Here is a 23205-nt window from a genome sequence, read left to right as displayed (position 1 = left end):
TAAAAGAGTGCCAGTCAACGTCCAAATGCTTTACATGAGTTAGTCGCGCCCATGAGAGTGATCCTGCCCCTTGCGTTCACCTGTTCTCTTCCTCTCAGGAGCATCAGGCTGAGCAAATGGGTCTGAGTGAGCTCATGTCAACTCAGATCCTATGTGCCTTACTCTCCCTACAGTGGGAGGATTCCCTGGTGCTTTTCCCCTCTTGTCTGGAGCGAGTGACTTGGTCTCGCTGTCAGTGAGTTCTCCGACAGAGACCTACCCGAACTTACCAGGTTGTCGCGTGCCCCCTATTCGGCTCGCATTGACTCTTTAGCTTCAACTGCCCTTACCTTTGTTGATGCCGTTGGGCAAAGTGGGTACGAGAAACCTCCCCTCTTTAAGGAGGCCGTCGGCATGCTCCTCTGCCCGCCCATGGCCCTGGGATGGAATGCCAAGGCTGTCCACACTTCTAAGCCATGCAAGACCACATCAGCCTTAGCAGCCAGGGCCTACTCCACGGATGGTCAAGCTGGATCCACTCTCCACATGATGGTTTTCCAGGCCAAGCTCCTCCTCAGACCCTGCTGCTTTCAAGGAGCTGTGCAGTGCAACTGACCTCACTCTGCACGCTACTAAGACAATGGCCCATGCGATCAGCCATGCAATTGTCCTTTAGTGCCACCTTTAGTTAAATCTAATGAAGATCAGGATGCACACAAGACGGCTCTCCTCGACTCATCCTAAATTATCTCGACAACTGGCTTGTTTCGACTTAATCGAAACATGAGCTGTGGGCACACAGGTCCCTGCCCCTTAGCCATTTGGAATGCCTGGGGTTCAGGATCAACCTTGCCAAGAGTTGCTGTCTCCCAGCCAATGAATATTTTTCCTGGGCGCAGTTTTTGATGCAGGCCCGGCTTTTGCCGGAACACTCTCTGAAAATTAAGCGGCTTGTGACATCATTGAAAATATTTCAGAGGCTGCTAAGCCTAATGGCAGCAGCTTCCAGTAGTGCCACTGGACCTGCTACATATGCGGCCCCTTCAGTCACTTGGTCAATCTCATTGTGACCCATGGCTGCGTCTGGGCCTTGGCCCCTTGGAAAGCATCCAGTCTGTACCAGTTGGGGGTAGATCTGGGGTTGGTCTCCAAAAGAAAAGTAGTAATGACGGACACCTCCAACTCGGGCTTTGGGCGCCCTGTGCGATGGCAGGCCGGCGTTCAGCTCCTGGTTGTCCCCCAAGCAGAGTTGGCACATCAACTGCCTAGAAATGATGGCGGTTTTTCTGGCACTCAAGGCCTGAAGGGGCACCACGTCCTGGCACATTCGGACAACGTGACAGTGGTAGACTACATAAACCACCAAGGGGGACTCAGGTCTCTGTACAAGCTGGTGAGGCACCTCCTCTTGTGGGCACAGCACAACCTCCGTTCGGTAAAGGCAGTGCATGTGCCGGGCAGACTGAATCAGGGAGCAGACATGCTGTTCCAGAGCAGAGTGTCTCCAGGAGAATGGAGACTCCACCCCCAGACGGTCCAGATGATCTGGAGTATTTTGAGGTGAGTGGAAGTTGACCTCTTCGCCTCAGAAGATAACTCTCACTGCTCAATATTCTTTCCAAGTGAGAAGGGGGCGCTAGCCCATGAGTGGCCCAGCTTGCACTTGTATGTCTCTCCCCCAGTAGCTCTGCTCCCTCAGGTCATCAGACGAATCAGGGAGGACAGATGCTCACTCCTTCTAGTAGCCCTGCTCTGGAAGAACCAGTCGTGGTTCCCCACGATGGTGCAGCTGCTGTCAGCAGCCCTCTGGCCAATTCCAATGATGAGGAGCCTCCTTTCCCAGACAAAAGGGATGATTTGCCACCCCCAACCCGAGTTGTGGAGCCTCCATCTATAGCCCCTCAACGGGAGCCTCAGTGCCTTCTACTAGGCATCTTTATGCCCTCAAATGATTGGTGTGCAGTCCGGAATGTAGACCCTTTATTTTATGATGTTGCATCAATCTTGTCCTTCCTGCAAGAGTTGCTGGATGATGGGCACACCCCATCGATTCTCAAGGTATATGTGACGGCTATCATGGCATACCATGCCCCTATCGCCACCCAATCAGTGGGAAGGAATGATTTAATAGTGAAGTTTCTTAGAGGGGCTCAAAGGCTGAATCCACATCGCCCCCACACGGTTCCAACCTGGGACCTATCTACAGTCCTCAGGGCTCTCTGAGGCCCTCAATTCAAGCCACTAAAGTTGGCCGAGCTGTGTCCCATTTCATTTAAGACTACCCTCCTGCTGGCTTTAGCATCGGTCAAGTGAGTTGGCAACCTGTAGGTGCTCTCAGTGAGTGCAAGTTTGGGCCAAATGCCGGTAAGGTCGTCCTTAAAGGATCAGTTCACCACAAATGCTTGTCTTGCACTAGCTCTGCAATGCGCGTCCACGACTTCACACATTACGTAGTCACGTTGGGAAGGTCACGCGTGACGTAGGCGGAAGGTACGGAAGGTCGAAAAACTCCATCTCATTTTCTCCTCCAACTTAAAAATCATCTGACATCATTGTTTTAGCTTTTTTGTAAAGGGCGTTTGACTTAGTCTTTGCACATTCGTAAACACTGGGTCGGTACTTCTGCCTATGTCACGCGTGACCTTTCTAACCTGATTACGTAATGCGTGGCGCATCGCAGAGCTAGTGCAAGATGAGCATTTGTGCTTAAAACGCATATACATTTTAATTTTTTTAGTAAATGACTGATCATTTCGCTAGATAAGACCCTTATTCCTTGGCTGGGATCGTGTAGAGCCCTGCACTGAAACGGCAATTTGGACCTTCAACCCGTTGGTCCCCGTTGAAGTCCACTATATGGAGAAAAATCCCTGGAATGTTTTCCTCAAAAACCTTAATTTCTTTTCGACTGAAGAAAGAAAGACCTGAACATCTTGGATGACATGGGGGTGAGTAAATTATCAGCAAATTTTAATTCTGGTGTGAACTAATCCTTTAAGCCAAGGCATGGCTATGTGCCTAGGGTGCTCTCCACTCCATTCAGGGAACATCTCATAACTCTCTCTGCTCTCCCAGTTTCAGAGGACTGGATGAGCAGTTCTTACACCTACTCTGCCCTGTCCGGGCCCTCAGAGTATATGTTGAGTGCTCTGGCCAATTCCGGCAATCAGAGCAGCTCTTTGTGTGCTTCGGAGGCCTCACTAAGGGGCTGTCAGTTACGGAGCAAAGATGGATAGTGGACGCAATAGCATTGGCCTACGCTTCCTTGGGCTTGCAATGTCCTATTGCAGTGAGGGCCCACTCCAGCAGGGGAATTGCCTCATCTTGGGCATGGTCAAGCGGAGTGTCTATTGGTCAGCTGGTCCTCACCATCTACCTTTGCCAGGTTTTATAGCTTGGACGTCCCTGCCCTTCAGACACGGATCTTGTCGGTTTAAGCCCAAACACGAGCCGAACGCCGGCCTGCCGTCACACAGGGCACCCCAACCAGAGTCTGTCATGGCTACTTTCCTTCTGGAGACCAACCCCAGATCTACCCCAACAGGTATAGATTGGGTGCTTTCCAAGGGTCCAAGGCCCTGATGCAGCCGTGGGTCACCCTGTGATTGAGGCATCCCAGATGCCAAGCGCAGGATGGGACACTGGCTTTCAGCCCTTTCTGGTCTGCTTAAGCCGGGCGTACACAGTACGATTTTTGCTCTTGGCGATTTTTTTTCTCTCAGGAGAAATCACATGGAAATTGTTTATTTCTTTTCTTTTCTTTTTTTTCATCCACACCTGTAGCAGCAACATCGAAAGCTCCAGTCTCCATGTTTAGTGCGAAAGCTCATGCGATTGCCGCCGGCTCGCCGTAAAGTACAGTTGTGCCATGTACCGGCTGCTTCGAGGTCATTATCAGGTTATTTGATTTGTAACGTTTACAATGGCTTACGACCTCCCGAGTGTCCGAACTCGCACAGTGTACACACAGTTTAGGGTTTTATGCCCATGAAGGGCATGCCCCAAAGGTTTCGGCCTCATAGGCCCGAACCTAACTGTGTTGATGAGTTCTTGCCTTACCTCCAGGTATTTAACACTTGTGTTGATCGATGAAAATCCTTTTATGGGATCTTAAGCTTGACTGCCCTCTAGGGACGGGTCTTCTGTTCTGCACTCGTAGCACAGCACTATTGGATTGCTTTCCCCGAAGTGTCAGCAACTGATGCAATGCGAGTGAACCGCAGTAAAAGGGAATGTTTCGGTCACTAAGCTACTTAGTCGAAAGATTCAGATGAAATGGCATTCAGTGCCGACTTACAATATTGTGCAAAAGTCTTAGGCACGTCAATATTTTCACCCCCAAAAAAGGGTTTTAAGCCAGTTATTTATATCTTTTGCTGTGGTGTGTCAGTAGGAAATATCGGTTCACATTTCCAAACATTTATTTTTGCCATTAATTGTAATAATCCAGTGAGATTTTTGAATGCACAAGGATTCTGACAACAGCCGGTGCTCCACACTGAGATCTGATCTCACCATCTTCGAGTCTGTCTGTGATTACATGAAGAAACAGATGAAACTGAGACACACTAAATCCAGACGAACTGTGGCTGTGTCTTCAAGATGCTTGAAGAAACCTTCCTTCAAAGCTACCTTTAAACGCAACGGGTGGTCACACCAAATATTGATTTGATTTGGTTAATAGAAGTTAATTGATAGATTTTATTTATTTATGACATTATTTTTGAAAGCATCCTCACTTTACATCATTTTTACACAAGCTCCTTTGCAGGAAAGTTTCTTCAAGCATCTTGAAGACACAGCCACAGTTCTTCTGGATTTAGTGTGTCTCAGTTTCATCTGTTTCTTCATGTAATCACAGACAGACTCGAAGATGGTGAGATCAGATCTCAGTGTGGAGCACCGGCTGTTGTCAGACTCCTTGTGCATTCAAAAATCTCACTGGATTATTACAATTACTGGCAAAAATGAATGTTTGGAAATGTAAACTGATATTCCCTACCGACACACTAGAAAAAGATATAAATAACTGGCTTAAAACCATTTTTGAGGGTGAAAACACTGACATGCCTAAGACTTTTGCACAGTAGTGTATATAGGCAGATGGCCCCATCTGTTTGGGTGGGCTGAAATGTCATTTGTGTGCGATTCAATCAGGCTTCATCATTTCAGAGAAAAGGTATTTCCCGTAAAGCATCAGCAACTGATGCAATCTCAGGGAACCGTTATCTAGTTAGTAACCAAAACATTTTCCCTTTGTATTAAGATTATTTTTCTGACTCCATTGGCGGATATTTGTTCTTGTTTTAAACAAGATGTAAACAATAAATGTATCTTGATTTAAGAATGTTTAGATATTTGTGCTGGAAAACAAGACTTTCTGCGATGATGATGTGTTTGAGAGAAATATGAGATGAACTGTGATTCCAGTTGAAATCAGAAGCTCTTGTCTTAAATTGTCCTTCACTTCTCTGAGAAACAGGAAGGAGTTATGCTTGGGTTTTATTGGTGTAAGTGCATGAGAGGCAAAAGAAAGAAAAAGAAAAAAGGACGCTGGTGTGAAATTGCATGTGTGTGTATTTTGGGTGTCTCTGAACGGACACTTTGTCACAGCCCACAGTTTCCTGTTAAATGACACTTGTGTCTCTCTGCCACAGTTACTCTTCCTCTTAACTCTTCTCTGCTCGACTCTCCCTCTGTTTGTCACTTCAGAGGAAAGATGCAGTTGCTGGACTTCTGTCTGATTCTTCTGCTCAACGCTGGACGAGTTGGTAAGATTATCATAAATCCAACTGAGAGATACTGACCGACACGTCTGTAACGTTCCTCCGGAAAAGCATTAATATTATTTTAGGAAAGAAGCAATTAAAAAGCCTCTTTTTGCTCCCCATTAAACAAATAAATAGTTACTGAATCATGTTGCAAGAACTGGTGAATTTGATTAAAATTTTAGGTATGTTTACTCTTCTTGATTGACTGAATTAATTTACAGCTTTATTGGGTAGAGTATGTATGTTTTTAAATAACTGCTTTAAACATCTAAACACATTATAAAATTATTTTGCTTAAACATTTTAATATATTAATAATTGTTTTAAATATTTAAACATTATAATATGTTCCTTTAAAGATTTAAAATTGCATTTATAAACATTAAAAATAATACATGTTTTAAACATTTTTAACAAATTTTATATATTTCTCAGCCGCCCAGAGCGAAACAACTGGAAATGTGTGTTACATTCTGGACGGGATTCTGATCATTTACGGCATCGTTTTGACCGTCCTTTACTGCAGATTGAAGGTGACGCATCATTTCACGACCTCACATCTTCAGATACTCTATTTATCACCATATTTAGTGTCATTTTACATCCGTCTTCTAGATTAAATGACATTTATATGTTATGTTTACACACACTGCAAAATACTCTGTTCTTCCTCAGTGTTTCTGTCTTGTTTTCCAGCACAAATATCTAAACATTCTTAAATCAAGATACATTTACTGGAGAAGAAAAATGACTGAAGATATTAAGTAAAAAATGCATCAAAATTTGTGCTTCAAACAAGAACAAATATCTGCCAATGGAGTCAGAAAAATAATCTTGTTCTCCCTTTGAATTAAGTTTATTTTTCTGACTCCATTGACAGATATTTGTTCTTGTTTTGATGTTTTTATTTTTATTTTTTATTTCTATTGCAGTGTAAGAATAATCTAATTGCAGTTTTTACATCTATTAAAGGAATTAATTATTAATTAATTCATCTGTTGACCTCTACATTAATTAGATTTATAGAAATAAAACCAAAACATTTTACAACATTTTCACAAGAAAATTCACATTTGTCTGATCCTAAATTTAACCCTTTATTTAGATGCACCCAGAAATAAAAACACAAACATTATTTTCTTGCATTTAGTAGTACTGCGAGACACCGATAACTATATGAATCATATTAATATAGTTAATTATATTAAATAATTATTTATATAAACCTTTTTATTTAAATGATGAACCCACTGTAAAAAATTACTTTCATGATTTTTTCTTTTGTCAAATAAACTTAGATAATTAATGTGCTTCAGATAACATAATATTTAGAGTTTCTGTTGAATAAACCAATCGCCTTCATTGAATTAACTCAAATTTTTAATTTCAATGAACTCAAAATTTTAAGTTAAAATTTTAAAGTTAAACAAGTTATTTTTACAATGCATGAAATTAAGAAGTTTGAATGTTATGTAAAATGTATATTTTTTTAATCTATTTTTCAATAATAACATTACATACAAATAAAATGCCAACTTTCAGACATAGCTTGACACGCCAACATTCAAAGATAACAAACTTTCTTACAAGCTAATTCATATTCAATTTAAGTTTAGTAAATAAACTGGAGAACAGAGCAGTTACATTACGTGAAAACGGTACAATCTGAGTAACCTCAAGTCTTTGTTTTGATGAAAATATCTCTGATTTGTAAGGTTAGTCCATCTGAATGTGTGTTTGATGTTGACCGATGCCCTGTGATGAGTTTTGATGAAGGTAATGAGAGCGGATTGTTCTTGTGTTCACAGATTATTTCTTCTCAAAGCAGCTTCTCAAAGGTGCGTTCATGTTCATCTGTGTCTGTGGTCGCTTTGTTTCTGCAGATTCTTCTGTTGTTCTTGTTGTTCCACTGACCACAGAGAGCTATTAAAAACACACACAATCACACACACACACACACACACACACACACACACACACACACACACACACAGCTATCTAAATGGGGACATTCCACAAACTCTATTATTGGTATACACAGCTATAAACACACTTTATTTCAACGGCCCACTTTAGATATTGACTTTAAGTAGCTTAAGCAACTGACTCTAAGCAACATGTCAATAGGAAGCCATGCAGTTTTTTTTACAGTCGCATTTCTCAATACTTGGGTCACTTTTTCACAGTTCTTCTAACCAACTTTCAGCTTCAAAGCAGTTATTTTCACATTCAAAATGCACTAAAAATACCAAAACACTTCATTCATGTTTCAAATCAACTCATTCTTCCTGTACACTAACAAAGCTTTCACCAACAAACACACTTTCACTCAATAAACAAACGACACAAACAACAGGCAACATTACACTATATTTCCTGCTGTTCAGAATTCACTGCAGTTTATGTTACAGGGTTCATGTTTACATTACAGTACAAAATTATTCCTATATTTCCTATTTTGTATAGATGTTGATGAAGCACTTAGTTGACTATCACTTGTGTAAACAAAATAGGCGGCAACAAGGGATTTATGGGCAAGTTTAAGTTCCTCTATTAAGTTACAGAAATTCATCAGAAGTAAAGACAGAGCTGATTATGAAATGTGTAGAAATTTTGAAACACTTTCAGGAATCTATTATTATGCAAAACAAATTATCCGAGGATAATAATTATGTGAATTGTTCATGTCATGTGTTTCATCTTCCATTAATAAACTAAAGAACACATTTTACTTTGTTAATTGAGAGAAATTGTCACATTTAGGAATCAACCAGGAACACAAATCCACCCAAAAAAACTAATTTACAATCATAAAAATGTTCTTTAGTTTCAATCTGGACCGAATCGACATCTTAAGAATTCTGCGGAAGGATCTACTCCCATTTTACACTTCCTTTCAAAAGCACAAATATATTTGTAAATGTGTAATTTGTAAGTGTTTTATGACATGATGCATCATATGATGAATTCACAATAAAAACAAACCTGTACATCAACACACACACATTACAACTTTCAGATGAACGTATGGAAGCTTTGCATGCTTTTGTAAATCATTATGACATAAAAAGTCAAAATATTCATATTAAGGAGATTAAAAGGCAAAATTATGACTTAAAAGTCATAATTATGGCATAAAAGTTGGAAATAATACTCAAAAAGTCATAATTGACATTTAAAAGTCAAAATTCTGACTTAAAGAGTTGAAATGACTCGTCGTTTTCACCTTAACTCATTTTGACTCTTTAATCTCATAATGACATACAAAAATTATGATATATTTATGACATATTTCATATTTATGAGATGAAAATAGTAATCACATAAAAAGTTGAAATTGACAAAAAAGTTAAAAATTCTGACTGTCATAGAAAGTCATAATTTCAACTTTTTAACTCGTTTTGACTTTTTAATCTTATAATTATGACTCAAAAAGTCAATTACGACATACTATCAAGTCATTTATGAGATAAAAAGTATACATAATTGTGAGTTTTTGAGTCATAATTGAGTTTTTGAGTCATAATTTTGAGTTTTTGTGTCATAATTATGAGTTTGAGTCATAATTGTGTTTTTGTGTCATAATTGTGAGTTTTTGAGTCATAATTGTGAGTTTTTTGTCATAATTGAGTTTTTGTCATAATTATGAGTTTTTGAGTCATAATTGTGAGTTTTTGTGTCATATTTATGAGTTTTTGTGTCATAATTGTGTTTTTGTGTCATAATTATGAGTTTTTGAGTCATAATTTTGAGTTTTTGGGTCATAATTTTGAGTTTTTGTGTCATAATTGTGTTTTTGTGTCATAATTATGAGTTTTTGGGTCATAATTATGAGTTTTTGTCGTAATTGTGAGTTGTGTCATAATTGTGAGTTTTTGAGTCATAATTGAGTTTTTGTCATAATTATGAGTTTTTGTGTCATAATTGTGAGTTTTTGAGTCATAATTGTGAGTTTTTGTCATAATTGAGATTTTGTCATAATTATGAGTTTTTGGGTCATAATTATGAGTTTTTGTGTCATAATTGTGAGTTGTGTCATAATTGTGAGCTTCTGTGTCATAATTGTGTGTTTTTGAGTCATAATTGTGAGTTTTTGTGTCATAATTGTGTTTTTGTGTCATAATTATGAGTTTTTGGGTCATAATTGTGAGCTTTTGTGTCATAATTGTGTGTTTTTGAGTCATAATTGTGTGTTTTTGAGTCATAATTGTGAGTTTTTGTGTCATATTTATGAGTTTTTGTGTCATAATTGTGTTTTTGTGTCATAATTATGAGTTTTTGAGTCATAATTTTGAGTTTTTGGGTCATAATTATGAGTTTTTGGGTCATAATTATGAGTTTTTGTGTCATAATTGTGTTTTGTGTCATAATTATGAGTTTTTGGGTCATAATTATGAGTTTTTGTCGTAATTGTGAGTTGTGTCATAATTGTGAGTTTTTGAGTCATAATTGTGAGTTTTTGAGTCATAATTGAGTTTTTGTCATAATTATGAGTTTTTGTGTCATAATTGTGAGTTTTTGAGTCATAATTGTGAGTTTTTGTCATAATTGAGATTTTGTCATAATTATGAGTTTTTGGGTCATAATTATGAGTTTTTGTGTCATAATTGTGAGTTGTGTCATAATTGTGAGCTTCTGTGTCATAATTGTGTGTTTTTGAGTCATAATTGTGAGTTTTTGTGTCATAATTGTGTTTTTGTGTCATAATTATGAGTTTTTGGGTCATAATTGTGAGCTTTTGTGTCATAATTGTGTGTTTTTGAGTCATAATTGTGTGTTTTTGAGTCATAATTGTGAGTTTTTGTGTCATATTTATGAGTTTTTGTGTCATAATTGTGTTTTTGTGTCATAATTATGAGTTTTTGAGTCATAATTTTGAGTTTTTGGGTCATAATTATGAGTTTTTGGGTCATAATTTTGAGTTTTTGTGTCATAATTGTGTTTTTGTGTCATAATTATGAGTTTTTGGGTCATAATTATGAGTTTTTGTCGTAATTGTGAGTTGTGTCATAATTGTGAGTTTTTGAGTCATAATTGAGTTTTTGTCATAATTATGAGTTTTTGTGTCATAATTGTGAGTTTTTGAGTCATAATTGTGAGTTTTTGTCATAATTGAGATTTTGTCATAATTATGAGTTTTTGGGTCATAATTATGAGTTTTTGTGTCATAATTGTGAGTTGTGTCATAATTGTGAGCTTCTGTGTCATAATTGTGTGTTTTTGAGTCATAATTGTGAGTTTTTGTGTCATAATTGTGTTTTTGTGTCATAATTATGAGTTTTTGGGTCATAATTGTGAGCTTTTGTGTCATAATTGTGTGTTTTTGAGTCATAATTGTGTGTTTTTGAGTCATAATTGTGAGTTTTTGTGTCATATTTATGAGTTTTTGTGTCATAATTGTGTTTTTGTGTCATAATTATGAGTTTTTGTGTCATAATTGTGTTTTGTGTCATAATTATGAGTTTTTGGGTCATAATTATGAGTTTTTGTCGTAATTGTGAGTTGTGTCATAATTGTGAGTTTTTGAGTCATAATTGTGAGTTTTTGAGTCATAATTGAGTTTTTGTCATAATTATGAGTTTTTGTGTCATAATTGTGAGTTTTTGAGTCATAATTGTGAGTTTTTGTCATAATTGAGATTTTGTCATAATTATGAGTTTTTGGGTCATAATTATGAGTTTTTGTGTCATAATTATGAGTTTTTGGGTCATAATTATGAGTTTTTGTGTCATAATTGTGAGTTGTGTCATAATTGTGAGCTTCTGTGTCATAATTGTGTGTTTTTGAGTCATAATTGTGAGTTTTTGTGTCATAATTGTGTTTTTGTGTCATAATTATGAGTTTTTGGGTCATAATTGTGAGCTTTTGTGTCATAATTGTGTGTTTTTGAGTCATAATTGTGTGTTTTTGAGTCATAATTGTGAGTTTTTGTGTCATAATTGTGTGTTTTTGAGTCATAATTGTGAGTTTTTGAGTCATAATTGAGTTTTTGAGTCATAATTTTGAGTTTTTGTGTCATAATTATGAGTTTGAGTCATAATTGTGTTTTTGTGTCATAATTGTGAGTTTTTGAGTCATAATTGTGAGTTTTTTGTCATAATTGAGTTTTTGTCATAATTATGAGTTTTTGAGTCATAATTGTGAGTTTTTGTGTCATATTTATGAGTTTTTGTGTCATAATTGTGTTTTTGTGTCATAATTATGAGTTTTTGAGTCATAATTTTGAGTTTTTGGGTCATAATTTTGAGTTTTTGTGTCATAATTGTGTTTTTGTGTCATAATTATGAGTTTTTGGGTCATAATTATGAGTTTTTGTCGTAATTGTGAGTTGTGTCATAATTGTGAGTTTTTGAGTCATAATTGAGTTTTTGTCATAATTATGAGTTTTTGTGTCATAATTGTGAGTTTTTGAGTCATAATTGTGAGTTTTTGTCATAATTGAGATTTTGTCATAATTATGAGTTTTTGGGTCATAATTATGAGTTTTTGTGTCATAATTGTGAGTTGTGTCATAATTGTGAGCTTCTGTGTCATAATTGTGTGTTTTTGAGTCATAATTGTGAGTTTTTGTGTCATAATTGTGTTTTTGTGTCATAATTATGAGTTTTTGGGTCATAATTGTGAGCTTTTGTGTCATAATTGTGTGTTTTTGAGTCATAATTGTGTGTTTTTGAGTCATAATTGTGAGTTTTTGTGTCATATTTATGAGTTTTTGTGTCATAATTGTGTTTTTGTGTCATAATTATGAGTTTTTGAGTCATAATTTTGAGTTTTTGGGTCATAATTATGAGTTTTTGGGTCATAATTATGAGTTTTTGTGTCATAATTGTGTTTTGTGTCATAATTATGAGTTTTTGGGTCATAATTATGAGTTTTTGTCGTAATTGTGAGTTGTGTCATAATTGTGAGTTTTTGAGTCATAATTGTGAGTTTTTGAGTCATAATTGAGTTTTTGTCATAATTATGAGTTTTTGTGTCATAATTGTGAGTTTTTGAGTCATAATTGTGAGTTTTTGTCATAATTGAGATTTTGTCATAATTATGAGTTTTTGGGTCATAATTATGAGTTTTTGTGTCATAATTGTGAGTTGTGTCATAATTGTGAGCTTCTGTGTCATAATTGTGTGTTTTTGAGTCATAATTGTGAGTTTTTGTGTCATAATTGTGTTTTTGTGTCATAATTATGAGTTTTTGGGTCATAATTGTGAGCTTTTGTGTCATAATTGTGTGTTTTTGAGTCATAATTGTGTGTTTTTGAGTCATAATTGTGAGTTTTTGTGTCATATTTATGAGTTTTTGTGTCATAATTGTGTTTTTGTGTCATAATTATGAGTTTTTGAGTCATAATTTTGAGTTTTTGGGTCATAATTATGAGTTTTTGGGTCATAATTTTGAGTTTTTGTGTCATAATTGTGTTTTTGTGTCATAATTATGAGTTTTTGGGTCATAATTATGAGTTTTTGTCGTAATTGTGAGTTGTGTCATAATTGTGAGTTTTTGAGTCATAATTGAGTTTTTGTCATAATTATGAGTTTTTGTGTCATAATTGTGAGTTTTTGAGTCATAATTGTGAGTTTTTGTCATAATTGAGATTTTGTCATAATTATGAGTTTTTGGGTCATAATTATGAGTTTTTGTGTCATAATTGTGAGTTGTGTCATAATTGTGAGCTTCTGTGTCATAATTGTGTGTTTTTGAGTCATAATTGTGAGTTTTTGTGTCATAATTGTGTTTTTGTGTCATAATTATGAGTTTTTGGGTCATAATTGTGAGCTTTTGTGTCATAATTGTGTGTTTTTGAGTCATAATTGTGTGTTTTTGAGTCATAATTGTGAGTTTTTGTGTCATATTTATGAGTTTTTGTGTCATAATTGTGTTTTTGTGTCATAATTATGAGTTTTTGAGTCATAATTTTGAGTTTTTGGGTCATAATTATGAGTTTTTGGGTCATAATTATGAGTTTTTGTGTCATAATTGTGTTTTGTGTCATAATTATGAGTTTTTGGGTCATAATTATGAGTTTTTGTCGTAATTGTGAGTTGTGTCATAATTGTGAGTTTTTGAGTCATAATTGTGAGTTTTTGAGTCATAATTGAGTTTTTGTCATAATTATGAGTTTTTGTGTCATAATTGTGAGTTTTTGAGTCATAATTGTGAGTTTTTGTCATAATTGAGATTTTGTCATAATTATGAGTTTTTGGGTCATAATTATGAGTTTTTGTGTCATAATTATGAGTTTTTGTGTCATAATTGTGAGTTGTGTCATAATTGTGAGCTTCTGTGTCATAATTGTGTGTTTTTGAGTCATAATTGTGAGTTTTTGTGTCATAATTGTGTTTTTGTGTCATAATTATGAGTTTTTGGGTCATAATTGTGAGCTTTTGTGTCATAATTGTGTGTTTTTGAGTCATAATTGTGTGTTTTTGAGTCATAATTGTGAGTTTTTGTGTCATAATTGTGAGTTTTTGTGTCATAATTGTGAGCGAAGCATGTTTTGTCAGTGTAACTGGGCTTCCGTATGTGTCCTGCTGAAGTGCAGCGTCTCTCTTTCACATTCATCCTCTCATCTGCTGAGCAAATGACTGAGAAAAGCAAAGAGGAACAGAAAGAAGAACAAACACAGTCTTGAGCAAGACTCTTCTCAGAATCTCACTGTGCTCTTGTGTTTTTCAGAAAGGAGACGGAGACATTTATCAGGTAGGGTGAGTTTGTGATCTTCCTATAGTCTGACGAGTGAATGACAGGTCTGATCAGTGTGTGTCGTCCGTCAGGATCTGGGCCGTCGGGATCAGGACACCTACGACACTCTTCATGGGATGAAGAAAAAGCCTCTGGCCTGAAGCTGTTCCTGAGAACGCCGGCCTGCTCTGTTTATTATGAAGCTTTGTTAATCACAGTTTCTGCTCTGTCGTCATCATTAGCACGTGTGTTTTTGAGACAGACGTCACGGTTAATCTGTAAAATATGTGTAAGGCTCTTTATTCTAACATAATAAAATTATATTTCTAACTAGGACAGTGTCCAATAATTTCCTTGTTACTGTATAAGATTAGAAGAAATATTATACCTCATAACACTTTCTGAAATCCCTCCCTGTCCTAGTTGATGTTTGAGCTCTTCTGATGTCATTTCCTCCTGAAGAGGAATCGCTTGGTTGTGTGGCATCGGTCAAAAGCATCTGCTGAATGTAACGTAAAGATAATGTAAACATAACTCAAACAAATCCAATCCAAAACAATCATGAGCAAAACAATAGTCAAAAAAGTCATATTTTTGACACAAGTCGACTTATGGCATAAAAAGTTAAAATTATGACTTAAAAAAAATTAAATTATGACAAAAATGTGAAATTACGACAAATTGAAATTGACAAAAATGAAATCATGACATAAAAAGTTGAAATTATGATTTTAAAAGTTGAAATTATTACAAAAATGTGATTATGACAAAAAGTTGAAATTATGATTTAAAAAGTTAAAATTATGACAAAAATGTGAAATTATGACTTAAAAAGTCAGAATTATGACTTTAAAAATTGAAATTATGACAAAAATGTGAAATTACAACTTAAAAAGTAAAATTTTGACTTTATATGTCATTAAAAAATGTATCATTACTATATATATATATATATATATATATATATATATATATATATATATATATATATATAGTTGACCAGCAGATGGCGCTATAAAACGCTAAAAGAAGTTCTAAAAATGTAATATAAATGTAATTTATATGTAGGCCTATTTAGATTAATAATAAAGTAAATAAAAAAATACTTATTAAATAATAATAATAATAATAATACACTATAAAGTAAAAACAAACTCTGTATGTCTCTCTTGATTAAAATTCAAATTCTTCGCCTGATTGTTGGTTTGTTCATAAAATGTCAAGAATGTGCATCTGAACTGGTTTGTCCTGTTCATTTCTACATTACAAAACAGAACAAAACAAAAGCCACGAATTCCACAACCTTCACTTCCGCTGTAACACTTCAGCAGGTGTTCAGAGAGAAGAGTCTTCTAGAAATTCATTGAAATCCTCCACAGAGTTCTGAAGTACAGAGAATAAATATAAGTTCATAGTTTAGTGCACAAACCAAAGGTCAGTATAAGAGGGAGTGTGTGTGTGTGTGTGCGTGTGCGTGCGTGCGTGCGCGCGCGCGTAGCGGTGGGTGGAGCCCACGTGAACACGCAGGTGTGTGAACGCTCACCTGAGCAAAGACTTCAAACAGAGTTTAATCATGAGTTTATCAGCTTCGGGATCTTCCTGTAGAAATTCAGCTTGTGCTTCATGACAGAACAGCAACTTGTATTATTTTTTATTCGTTTAAATGTTGAGAAATGGCGGGTCTTAAGGACACAGTTTGACATGGATTATCAGAAGCGCGCGTGAGGACATGAGGAGATCTTTGAGGAATAACAGAGAAATACTGACAGAATAAACTATGACGAAACTACTGACCTGCATCGGCGTGGTCATCTTCACACTGATGGGTAAGACCAAAACCTTCAGGAACTGTTTGAGGACTCAAGAAGTGTGTGCTTAGTTAATTAGTTAGTTAATTAATGCAGGTTGTAAATTTGAAATCACAGTAACTCTTTACAATAAGGTTTAACTTGTTAACATGAACTAACAATGAACAATAACCTACTTATAAAGCATTTATTAATCTTAGTTCATGTTAATTTACTAATGCATTGTTGAAATCAGAAGTTGTATCTGTTTATATTAGTTAATGTTTTAACAAACTAACCAAGACCAGATAAATAATATACTTCCATATTTCGTGTGTTTGTGTGTGATTGATCTGTTATGCCATTCTTCATTAAAGTTCAACCAGCCTCAAAAACCATTACTGAATTATGACTGTCCTGGAGGAAATAAGTTCAGAACTGAGTGTGTGTGTGGGTGAGTGAGTGAGTGAGTGAGTGAGTGTGTGTGTGTGTGTGTGTGTGTGTGTGTGTGAGAGAGAGAGAGTGTGTGTGAGTGTGTGTGTGAGAGAGAGAGAGAGAGAGAGAGAGAGAGTGTGCGCGCGTGAGTCTGTGTGTGTATGTGAGTGTCTGTGTGTGTGCGCATGTGTGTGAGTCTGTGTGAGTGTGTTTGTGTGTGTCTTTGTGTATGTATGTGCGTGTGTCTGTGTCTGTGTGTGTGAGTGTCTATGTTTGTGAGTCTGTGTGTGTGAGTGTGTTTGTGAGTGTCTGTGTGTGTGTGTCTGTGCGCGTGTGAGTGTCTGTGTGTGTGTGTCTGTGCGCGTGTGAGTGTCTGTGTGCGTGTGTGTGTGAGTCTGTGTGTTTGTGCACGTGTGTGAGTGTGTGTGTGTGTGAGAGAGAGAGTGTGTGTGAGTCTGTGTGTGAGTCTGTGTGTGTGTGAGTGTGTGTTTTCTGTTGTGAGGACCAGTTTGAGTTTTCGATCATCAGATTGAGGTCAGAGAGAATAAAGTGAGGATATTTTGGTCAGTTTTCACTTTCTGAGAGCCTTTAAAGGCCCGTTTGAGGGTCAAGACTCACGCTGCGTCCGAAATCGAATACTTCTCCATAGGGATACACCGATACCATTTTTTTTTAAGGACCGAGTACGAGTACCGATATTTATTTATTTATTTATTTATTTATTTATTTACATTTTATTGATGCAAAGATGAGTAGGCTGTGTGTATTTTGTACAACATTTGCAACTGTTTTTATCACTTAAAGAAGCACCACAATTTTAAAATTGTGTCTTCTGTCAGTTACAGCGACCACTGAAATAATAATAATAATAATAATAAAAAGCTCTGTAAACCCTTGCATTTTTTTTTGCAAGACTATAAGCGTGTCCCATCGAGTAATCAAAAGTTCTACACACACTTGCAGTTTTCACACCTACTTGAACACTTGAGCCAAATACAGGAAATACGTCATGTAAGTAGACAAGTGGTCAAGCGCAAAGGCCACAAGTGTGGGTATTTGGACAGCGCAATAGTATTCGAAAAACAGTAGGCGAAAAGTACCGGATGAGTTACTACTTCCGGTGAGATTTCTGAAGTGCACATACGATGGAGGGTCGCTGGTAGGTCATGTGACAGAAACAACATGGCAGATGTAGTACGTCCAGATTTCGTTCATACTACATGCATTCGTACTATATAGAGCATACTTTTTCAACGGTCGTGAAGTAAATTTAAATTCAAATGTAGTACCTACTCAGATAGTACGTGATTTCGGACACAGCCTTGGTTTTAGGGATCAGGTTATAATGAGGTCAAGGGTCAGTTTAGGGTTCAGGTTAGTTGTGATGGGAAAGGTTAGAGTAAAGATATAGAGACTGCACTGAGTCAGTGAATGTCCTGAAGTTACAAGTGTGTGTGTGTGTGTGTGTGTGTGTGTGTGAAGCTGAAGTATGTATTGTTGTTTTAAACGTGTGGCGTGTCAGAGTGTTTGTGTTCAGAGTGTCTGTCAGCTGAGACGAAGACAAACAATAACCAGAACTGCAAGATGACATTCTCTCACTATGTCTCACTTTCTTCTGCTTTCTGTCTCACTTTGTTCGCTTTGAAAGACGAGTATCGAGCTTCACAACTAGTTTTGCTTCAGGATGATTTTACATTGAGCATGAAGTGGATCAAACACAGGTCCAAAATAGTGCAAAATGAGCAGAAATATCCTAAAAATCAAACCTACCAGTATACAGAAGGAGTATAAACAGTTTAAAGAGATCTCAAACTGTGCTCAGATTTGCTAAGATAATAAAGTTGAACGTTTCTCTGCTGCTTATTGCTCTAAACTATTACTTCACGAAAACTAGTTACTCGTCTGTTTTTATTTACTTTTATGAGAAATATCTGAGACGGAGTTGACATGTAAATTAAACCTGACTGAGAACATTTCCCTGTTGAATCAAACATAATGTCCTTAACTCTGTAACACCTTCTGTATCATATCTGATCATAAAATATCAGCGTGATCTGATAAACCTGTCGGACACGATCTCTTACAGTCCTTTTGTCTCTGATTGACAGTTTAGACTTTGTCAAGTAAAAGTCTTTTCATATTATTGTACAAACGTCCTCCTTCAGCTCGTGTCTTTTTGCTGTGAAATCTTCACTTATTTTTATCAAGTAAACGTAAGAATAACTTTGATAGTAATATTTAATCTGGACTGAAGCTACTGAGTTTACTTGATTATCATCATTTATTAGAAAAGTCATGATTTGATCATCAGGCGTTTTGAGGAAGGTTTATTTGTTCATCTCTCAATCATCATTGTATTGCATTGCATAATGTGTTTTAAAACCACAGAGATTTGATCATAAAACTACGCATTTAAATATCATCTTACTAAGACATATTATTGGCAGATATTGAAATTATATGGGGGTCATTCTGTGTCAAATCAACCAGAGGTCCCCGGCTCAAATTTTTGATTTTGTTAATATTTTCTCTGTAGAAAGACAAACACAAATAGTGATGAAAGACAAAATATTAAATGTCACAGATGTATATTTACTGAGTAATCCACTATGTTGTAGAGGGCGTCAAAATGACCATTTTCACCTGAGATTTGAAGCCAAATTAGAGGAGTGTAAAAATGACTTTATAAAGATGGCAGCATCATTATTTTATTTCACACAGATTGGTAGATCTATTAGTAAAATCTGTTGACTTTATCAATCTTTGTTTCATTATATGCCAACAGTGACAGTTCAAAAATGGGAAAAAGCACTTCTTTGCCTCAAGTTTGTATGCCTGTAACTCAAGAAGTATTAAAGATATCTTAAAATCCTTTTAGATTCTGGTTCTTAACAAACTTTTCTTTTGGTATCTTCATTTTAAAGGCCCTCGATGGTTCAATCCTAGAGATATGGAGATCTTAATGCGGCTCCATGAGTAAATTGTACACCTTTTCAGTGGTCAAAAAGTAAATGTGGTTCATTTTGCATAGAGCTGATACTTTTTTCTTTTAATGAGGAATATCTGAAGAACAAATAATGTTGAAACTAGAAATGTGTATCTCGTTTCCCTCTTATCATAAGAATTGCATAAAACACAACTCTCTGAGTGCCAAAAATCCACTGAAATGGTTAAGTAAATTGTTCACATTTTCAGTCTTCAAAAACCAAATGTGGGTCACTTTACACACAGCTGATACTTCTTTTCTTTTAAAGAGGAATATCTAACGAACAATTAATGTTGAAACTAAAAATGTATCTCGTGTTTTTCTATCAACTCCCTTGCATAGAACAAACCTGTCTGAATGCCATAAATACTCCTTTTCCATAGTTGTCATGCCTGTAACTCTGAAAGTATTCAAGATATCTTAATATCCTTCTAGATTATCAGTCTTAATAAACTTTCCTTTTGAAATTTTAATTTTCAAGGCTCTATATAGTTCAGTCTCATAGATATGGGGATCTCAAAGCAGCTCCATGTTCAAATTGTTGAATTTTACCAATTTTCAGTGATCGAAAACCAAATGTGGTTCACTTTGCACACAGCAGATACTTGTAGCATTTTAAAGAGGAAATGTCTGGAGAATAAATAATGTTTAAACTAGAAATGTATCTTGTTTCCTTCTAAAGAATCGCATAAAACATAACTCTCTGAGTGCCAAAAACAAACGTTTTTCTGAAGTTTACATGTCTTTAATTCAAGAAGTGTTAAAGATATCTTAATTTCATTTTAGATTTTTTTCTTTTCTTCTGTAATCTTCATTTTTAGGGCTCAGTATGGTTCAATCTCACAGATATAGGGATATCAATGCAGTAACGTGTAGTTCTGAGGCTGTGTGTTTAAACTCTTGGTGGATTCAGAAGCTGTTAAAATGAACAAAATCCAGTCTTCCAAATACCCCTGAAACTCATTCAAATATAGATTCTTATAAATACACTTTTGAGAGCCAGTTAATGTGCCTCAATTTAACCATTTCAGTGGATTTTTGGCACTCAGAGAGAGTTGTGTTTTATGCAATTCTTTTGATAACAGGGAAAGAAGATACATTTCTAGTTTCAACATTATTTGTTCTTCAGATATTCCTCTTTAAAAGAAAAAAGTATTAGCTCTATGCAAAATGAACCACATTTAGTTTTTGACCACTGAAAAGGTGTACAATTTACTCATGGAGCCGCATTAAGATCTCCATAACTCTGGGACCGAACCATCGAGGGCCTTAAAAATGAAGATACCAAAAGAAAAGTTTGTTAAGAACCAGAATCTAAAAGGATATTAAGATATCTTTAATACTTCTTGAGTTACAGGCATGCAAACTTGAGGCAAAGAAACACAAGAAGTGCTTTTCTGCCATCTTTGAACGGTTACTGTTGGCGTATAATGAAACAAAGAATGCTAAAGTCAACAGATTTTACTAATAGATCTACCAATCTCTGTGTAAAAATAAAATAAAGATGCTGCCATCTTTCTAAAGTCATTTTTACACCCTCTAATTTGGCTCCAAATCTCAGGTGAAAATGGTCATTTTGACCCTCCTCTACAAAATAGTGGATTACTCAGTAAATATACATCTGTGACATTTAATATTTTGTCTTTCATCACTATTTGTGTTTGTCTTTCTACAGAAAAAATATGAACAAAATCAAAAATTTGAGCTGGGGAAGTTTACGAAATTTGGTTGATTTGACACGGAATGACCCAATACTGTTATAAAGATCCCACTGATTTACATTACAAGCATCAGAATCTCATATAAATATATGCATCTACACCAAATTGCATACTTTTGCTCAGTTTGGGCCTTTGAAGCTGTTTCTTCCTCCATCTTCCTCCACTATATCAGACTATATGAGCCATAAAAGCCTGATACAAAACATTAAACGCATGCATACACACCGACCAATATTGAATTTACACCAAAACACTTTGATTAAACAAGGTTTTTGACGTCAAAAACAAACCATATGGAGTGTATGTTATTATTTGCATTTAGCATTGATTGTTTTTGGGCTCATATCTGACTCACTCATTGTGCCGCATGGGAACGTCCTTGGGTTATTGTGACATGTTTGTCGGGCGAGAGCAATGGATCATGATAGCGTGGGTTTATTATTAACTCTCTCACACTGACCCGTCAGTCCGCGCTGTGTCTGTAATAGTAAATCCAGTCAGGGGTGTTTTTGCAGATGTTCACTCACTGACTCTTTATTTCTCAGTTTGTGTTCACAGCGAGTTCATCGATCCGCCTCCATCCGCGGCCCTGCGCTCGTTCTCGGACACGCAGACCAGGCTGCCCTGTCGGTATGTGGTGGAGGGCGAGGAGAAGGTGGTGCAGGTGACCTGGTCCAGACAGAAACCAGGAGGGGAAAAAGAGCAGATCATTATAGGACACTTTACTGAAGGACCTAAAGGTATAAACACAAACTAGTTGAGTGAATCTCACACCCTTTTAGGAACAGTCTGGATCATATTTCATAATGGAAGAAATCTTAATAGTCTTCACAGAAACAAGCTTTACTTTATTTTCTCTGTACGGTGTGCGACACAAACATGCGTTCTGGTGATTCATCCACCTGTAAATCACCTCCCGTTCAAAGAAGCGCAAACAGACACAAACATCATCTTCCCAGCAGCAGTTTTGTTAAATTAGCCGATGGAAACACTCTCGCATGCATTGTGTTGTGACGTGTGTCTGTCACCTAGAGACGTTTGTCATGACGGATATTTTCAATGGTGCATTGTGTTGACTGGAGCAGCTCGCGTCTGCCATCTGTGTTGATGTGCATTGCTTTAAAGAATAGTCCACCCAACATGTTATTCACTGTAAAGCTCGAGCTGAGAGAAGAAAAGAAATGATCACTGAAATGTTCTTTGGGGAACCAAAATTGCTTCTTTTATGGCATCATTGTGAAAAAAGACCTTTTAATTAATAAATTTTTGTAGTGACACTTTTTAAATCTTTTAAAGAATTTTAAAAGAAACAAGGTATATGAATGTAATATACTTCTTCTTTTTCCTGAAATGGTGTTTGTTTCTCTCAGCGTCTCCGGATTTCCTGAAGCGTGTTCAGTTCGAGAGCTCTGAGCCGACGGTCGACTCGACGCTGTTGATTCTGAACACCAAGAAGGCCGATCAGGCCACATACACCTGCCACATCTCCACCTTTCCCTCCGGAAACTTCGAGAGACAAATCAGCCTGACCGTCTGGAGTAAGAGCCCCTCTTTTCACATCTCCATTGAATTTTCCAAGCTCCATTTCACTTCTGTTTACAAAAGGAAGGTCTGTTAATCAGTTAATCTGCAGTACAGTACAGAATCAACATCATCTTCTGACTTAACCAGTTTAAAAATAACCTTGCTTTATGCAGTAAAAAAGTTTTACACTATTGTTTTAATACAGTACTTCATCTCTTCTTTCTCCTTCTCTAGGTCTGCCGATCTCCTCGCTGGATCCTGTGATCCTGCAGGAAGGGCAGTCGTTCCGTGTGGCTGCCTCCTGTCGTTCGGTCGGACACCCT

General features: G+C 36.4%; 3 protein-coding genes across 13 annotated transcripts in view; 2 read left to right on the top strand and 1 right to left on the bottom strand.

Moving 5' to 3' along the window:
* fcer1gl (Fc receptor, IgE, high affinity I, gamma polypeptide like) overlaps window positions 1–14762 on the top strand; it is a 43808-nt gene extending 29046 nt beyond the window's left edge. For 2 of the 3 annotated variants that reach the window (XM_051864535.1, XM_051864526.1), the window contains exons 2-5: window positions 6186–6283; window positions 7559–7588; window positions 14424–14447; window positions 14522–14762. In XM_051864535.1, coding sequence (XP_051720495.1) covers window positions 6186–6283; window positions 7559–7588; window positions 14424–14447; window positions 14522–14590 — 221 coding nt within the window. In that variant the 3' untranslated portion in view covers window positions 14591–14762. Of the gene's footprint in view, window positions 1–5536; window positions 5751–6185; window positions 6284–7558; window positions 7589–14423; window positions 14448–14521 lie in introns of those variants that run through there. The other variant, XM_051864518.1, reaches the window with a different exon arrangement.
* mau2 (MAU2 sister chromatid cohesion factor) overlaps window positions 1–23205 on the bottom strand; it is a 266008-nt gene that overhangs the window by 155539 nt on the left and 87264 nt on the right. The gene's annotated exons all lie outside the window — the stretch shown is intronic.
* The window catches only part of nectin4b (nectin cell adhesion molecule 4b), a 19821-nt gene continuing 12047 nt past the window's right edge, over window positions 15432–23205 (top strand). The window contains exons 1-4 of one of the 3 annotated variants that reach the window (XM_051864223.1): window positions 15432–16255; window positions 21904–22098; window positions 22729–22896; window positions 23117–23205. The exon at window positions 23117–23205 is cut by the window's right edge and continues 190 nt beyond it. In XM_051864223.1, the coding sequence (XP_051720183.1) occupies window positions 16207–16255; window positions 21904–22098; window positions 22729–22896; window positions 23117–23205 (501 nt within the window). In that variant the 5' untranslated portion in view covers window positions 15432–16206. The remainder of the gene's footprint in view (window positions 16256–21903; window positions 22099–22728; window positions 22897–23116) is intronic. The other 2 variants (XM_051864215.1, XM_051864224.1) reach the window with 2 other exon arrangements.

The sequence above is a fragment of the Ctenopharyngodon idella genome, chromosome 2 (genome assembly GCF_019924925.1).
Source record: "Ctenopharyngodon idella isolate HZGC_01 chromosome 2, HZGC01, whole genome shotgun sequence".
NCBI lineage: Eukaryota > Metazoa > Chordata > Actinopteri > Cypriniformes > Xenocyprididae > Ctenopharyngodon > Ctenopharyngodon idella.
The sequence above is the reverse complement of the archived record's forward strand: the minus strand, read 5'-3'. Positions and strand labels throughout refer to the sequence as shown.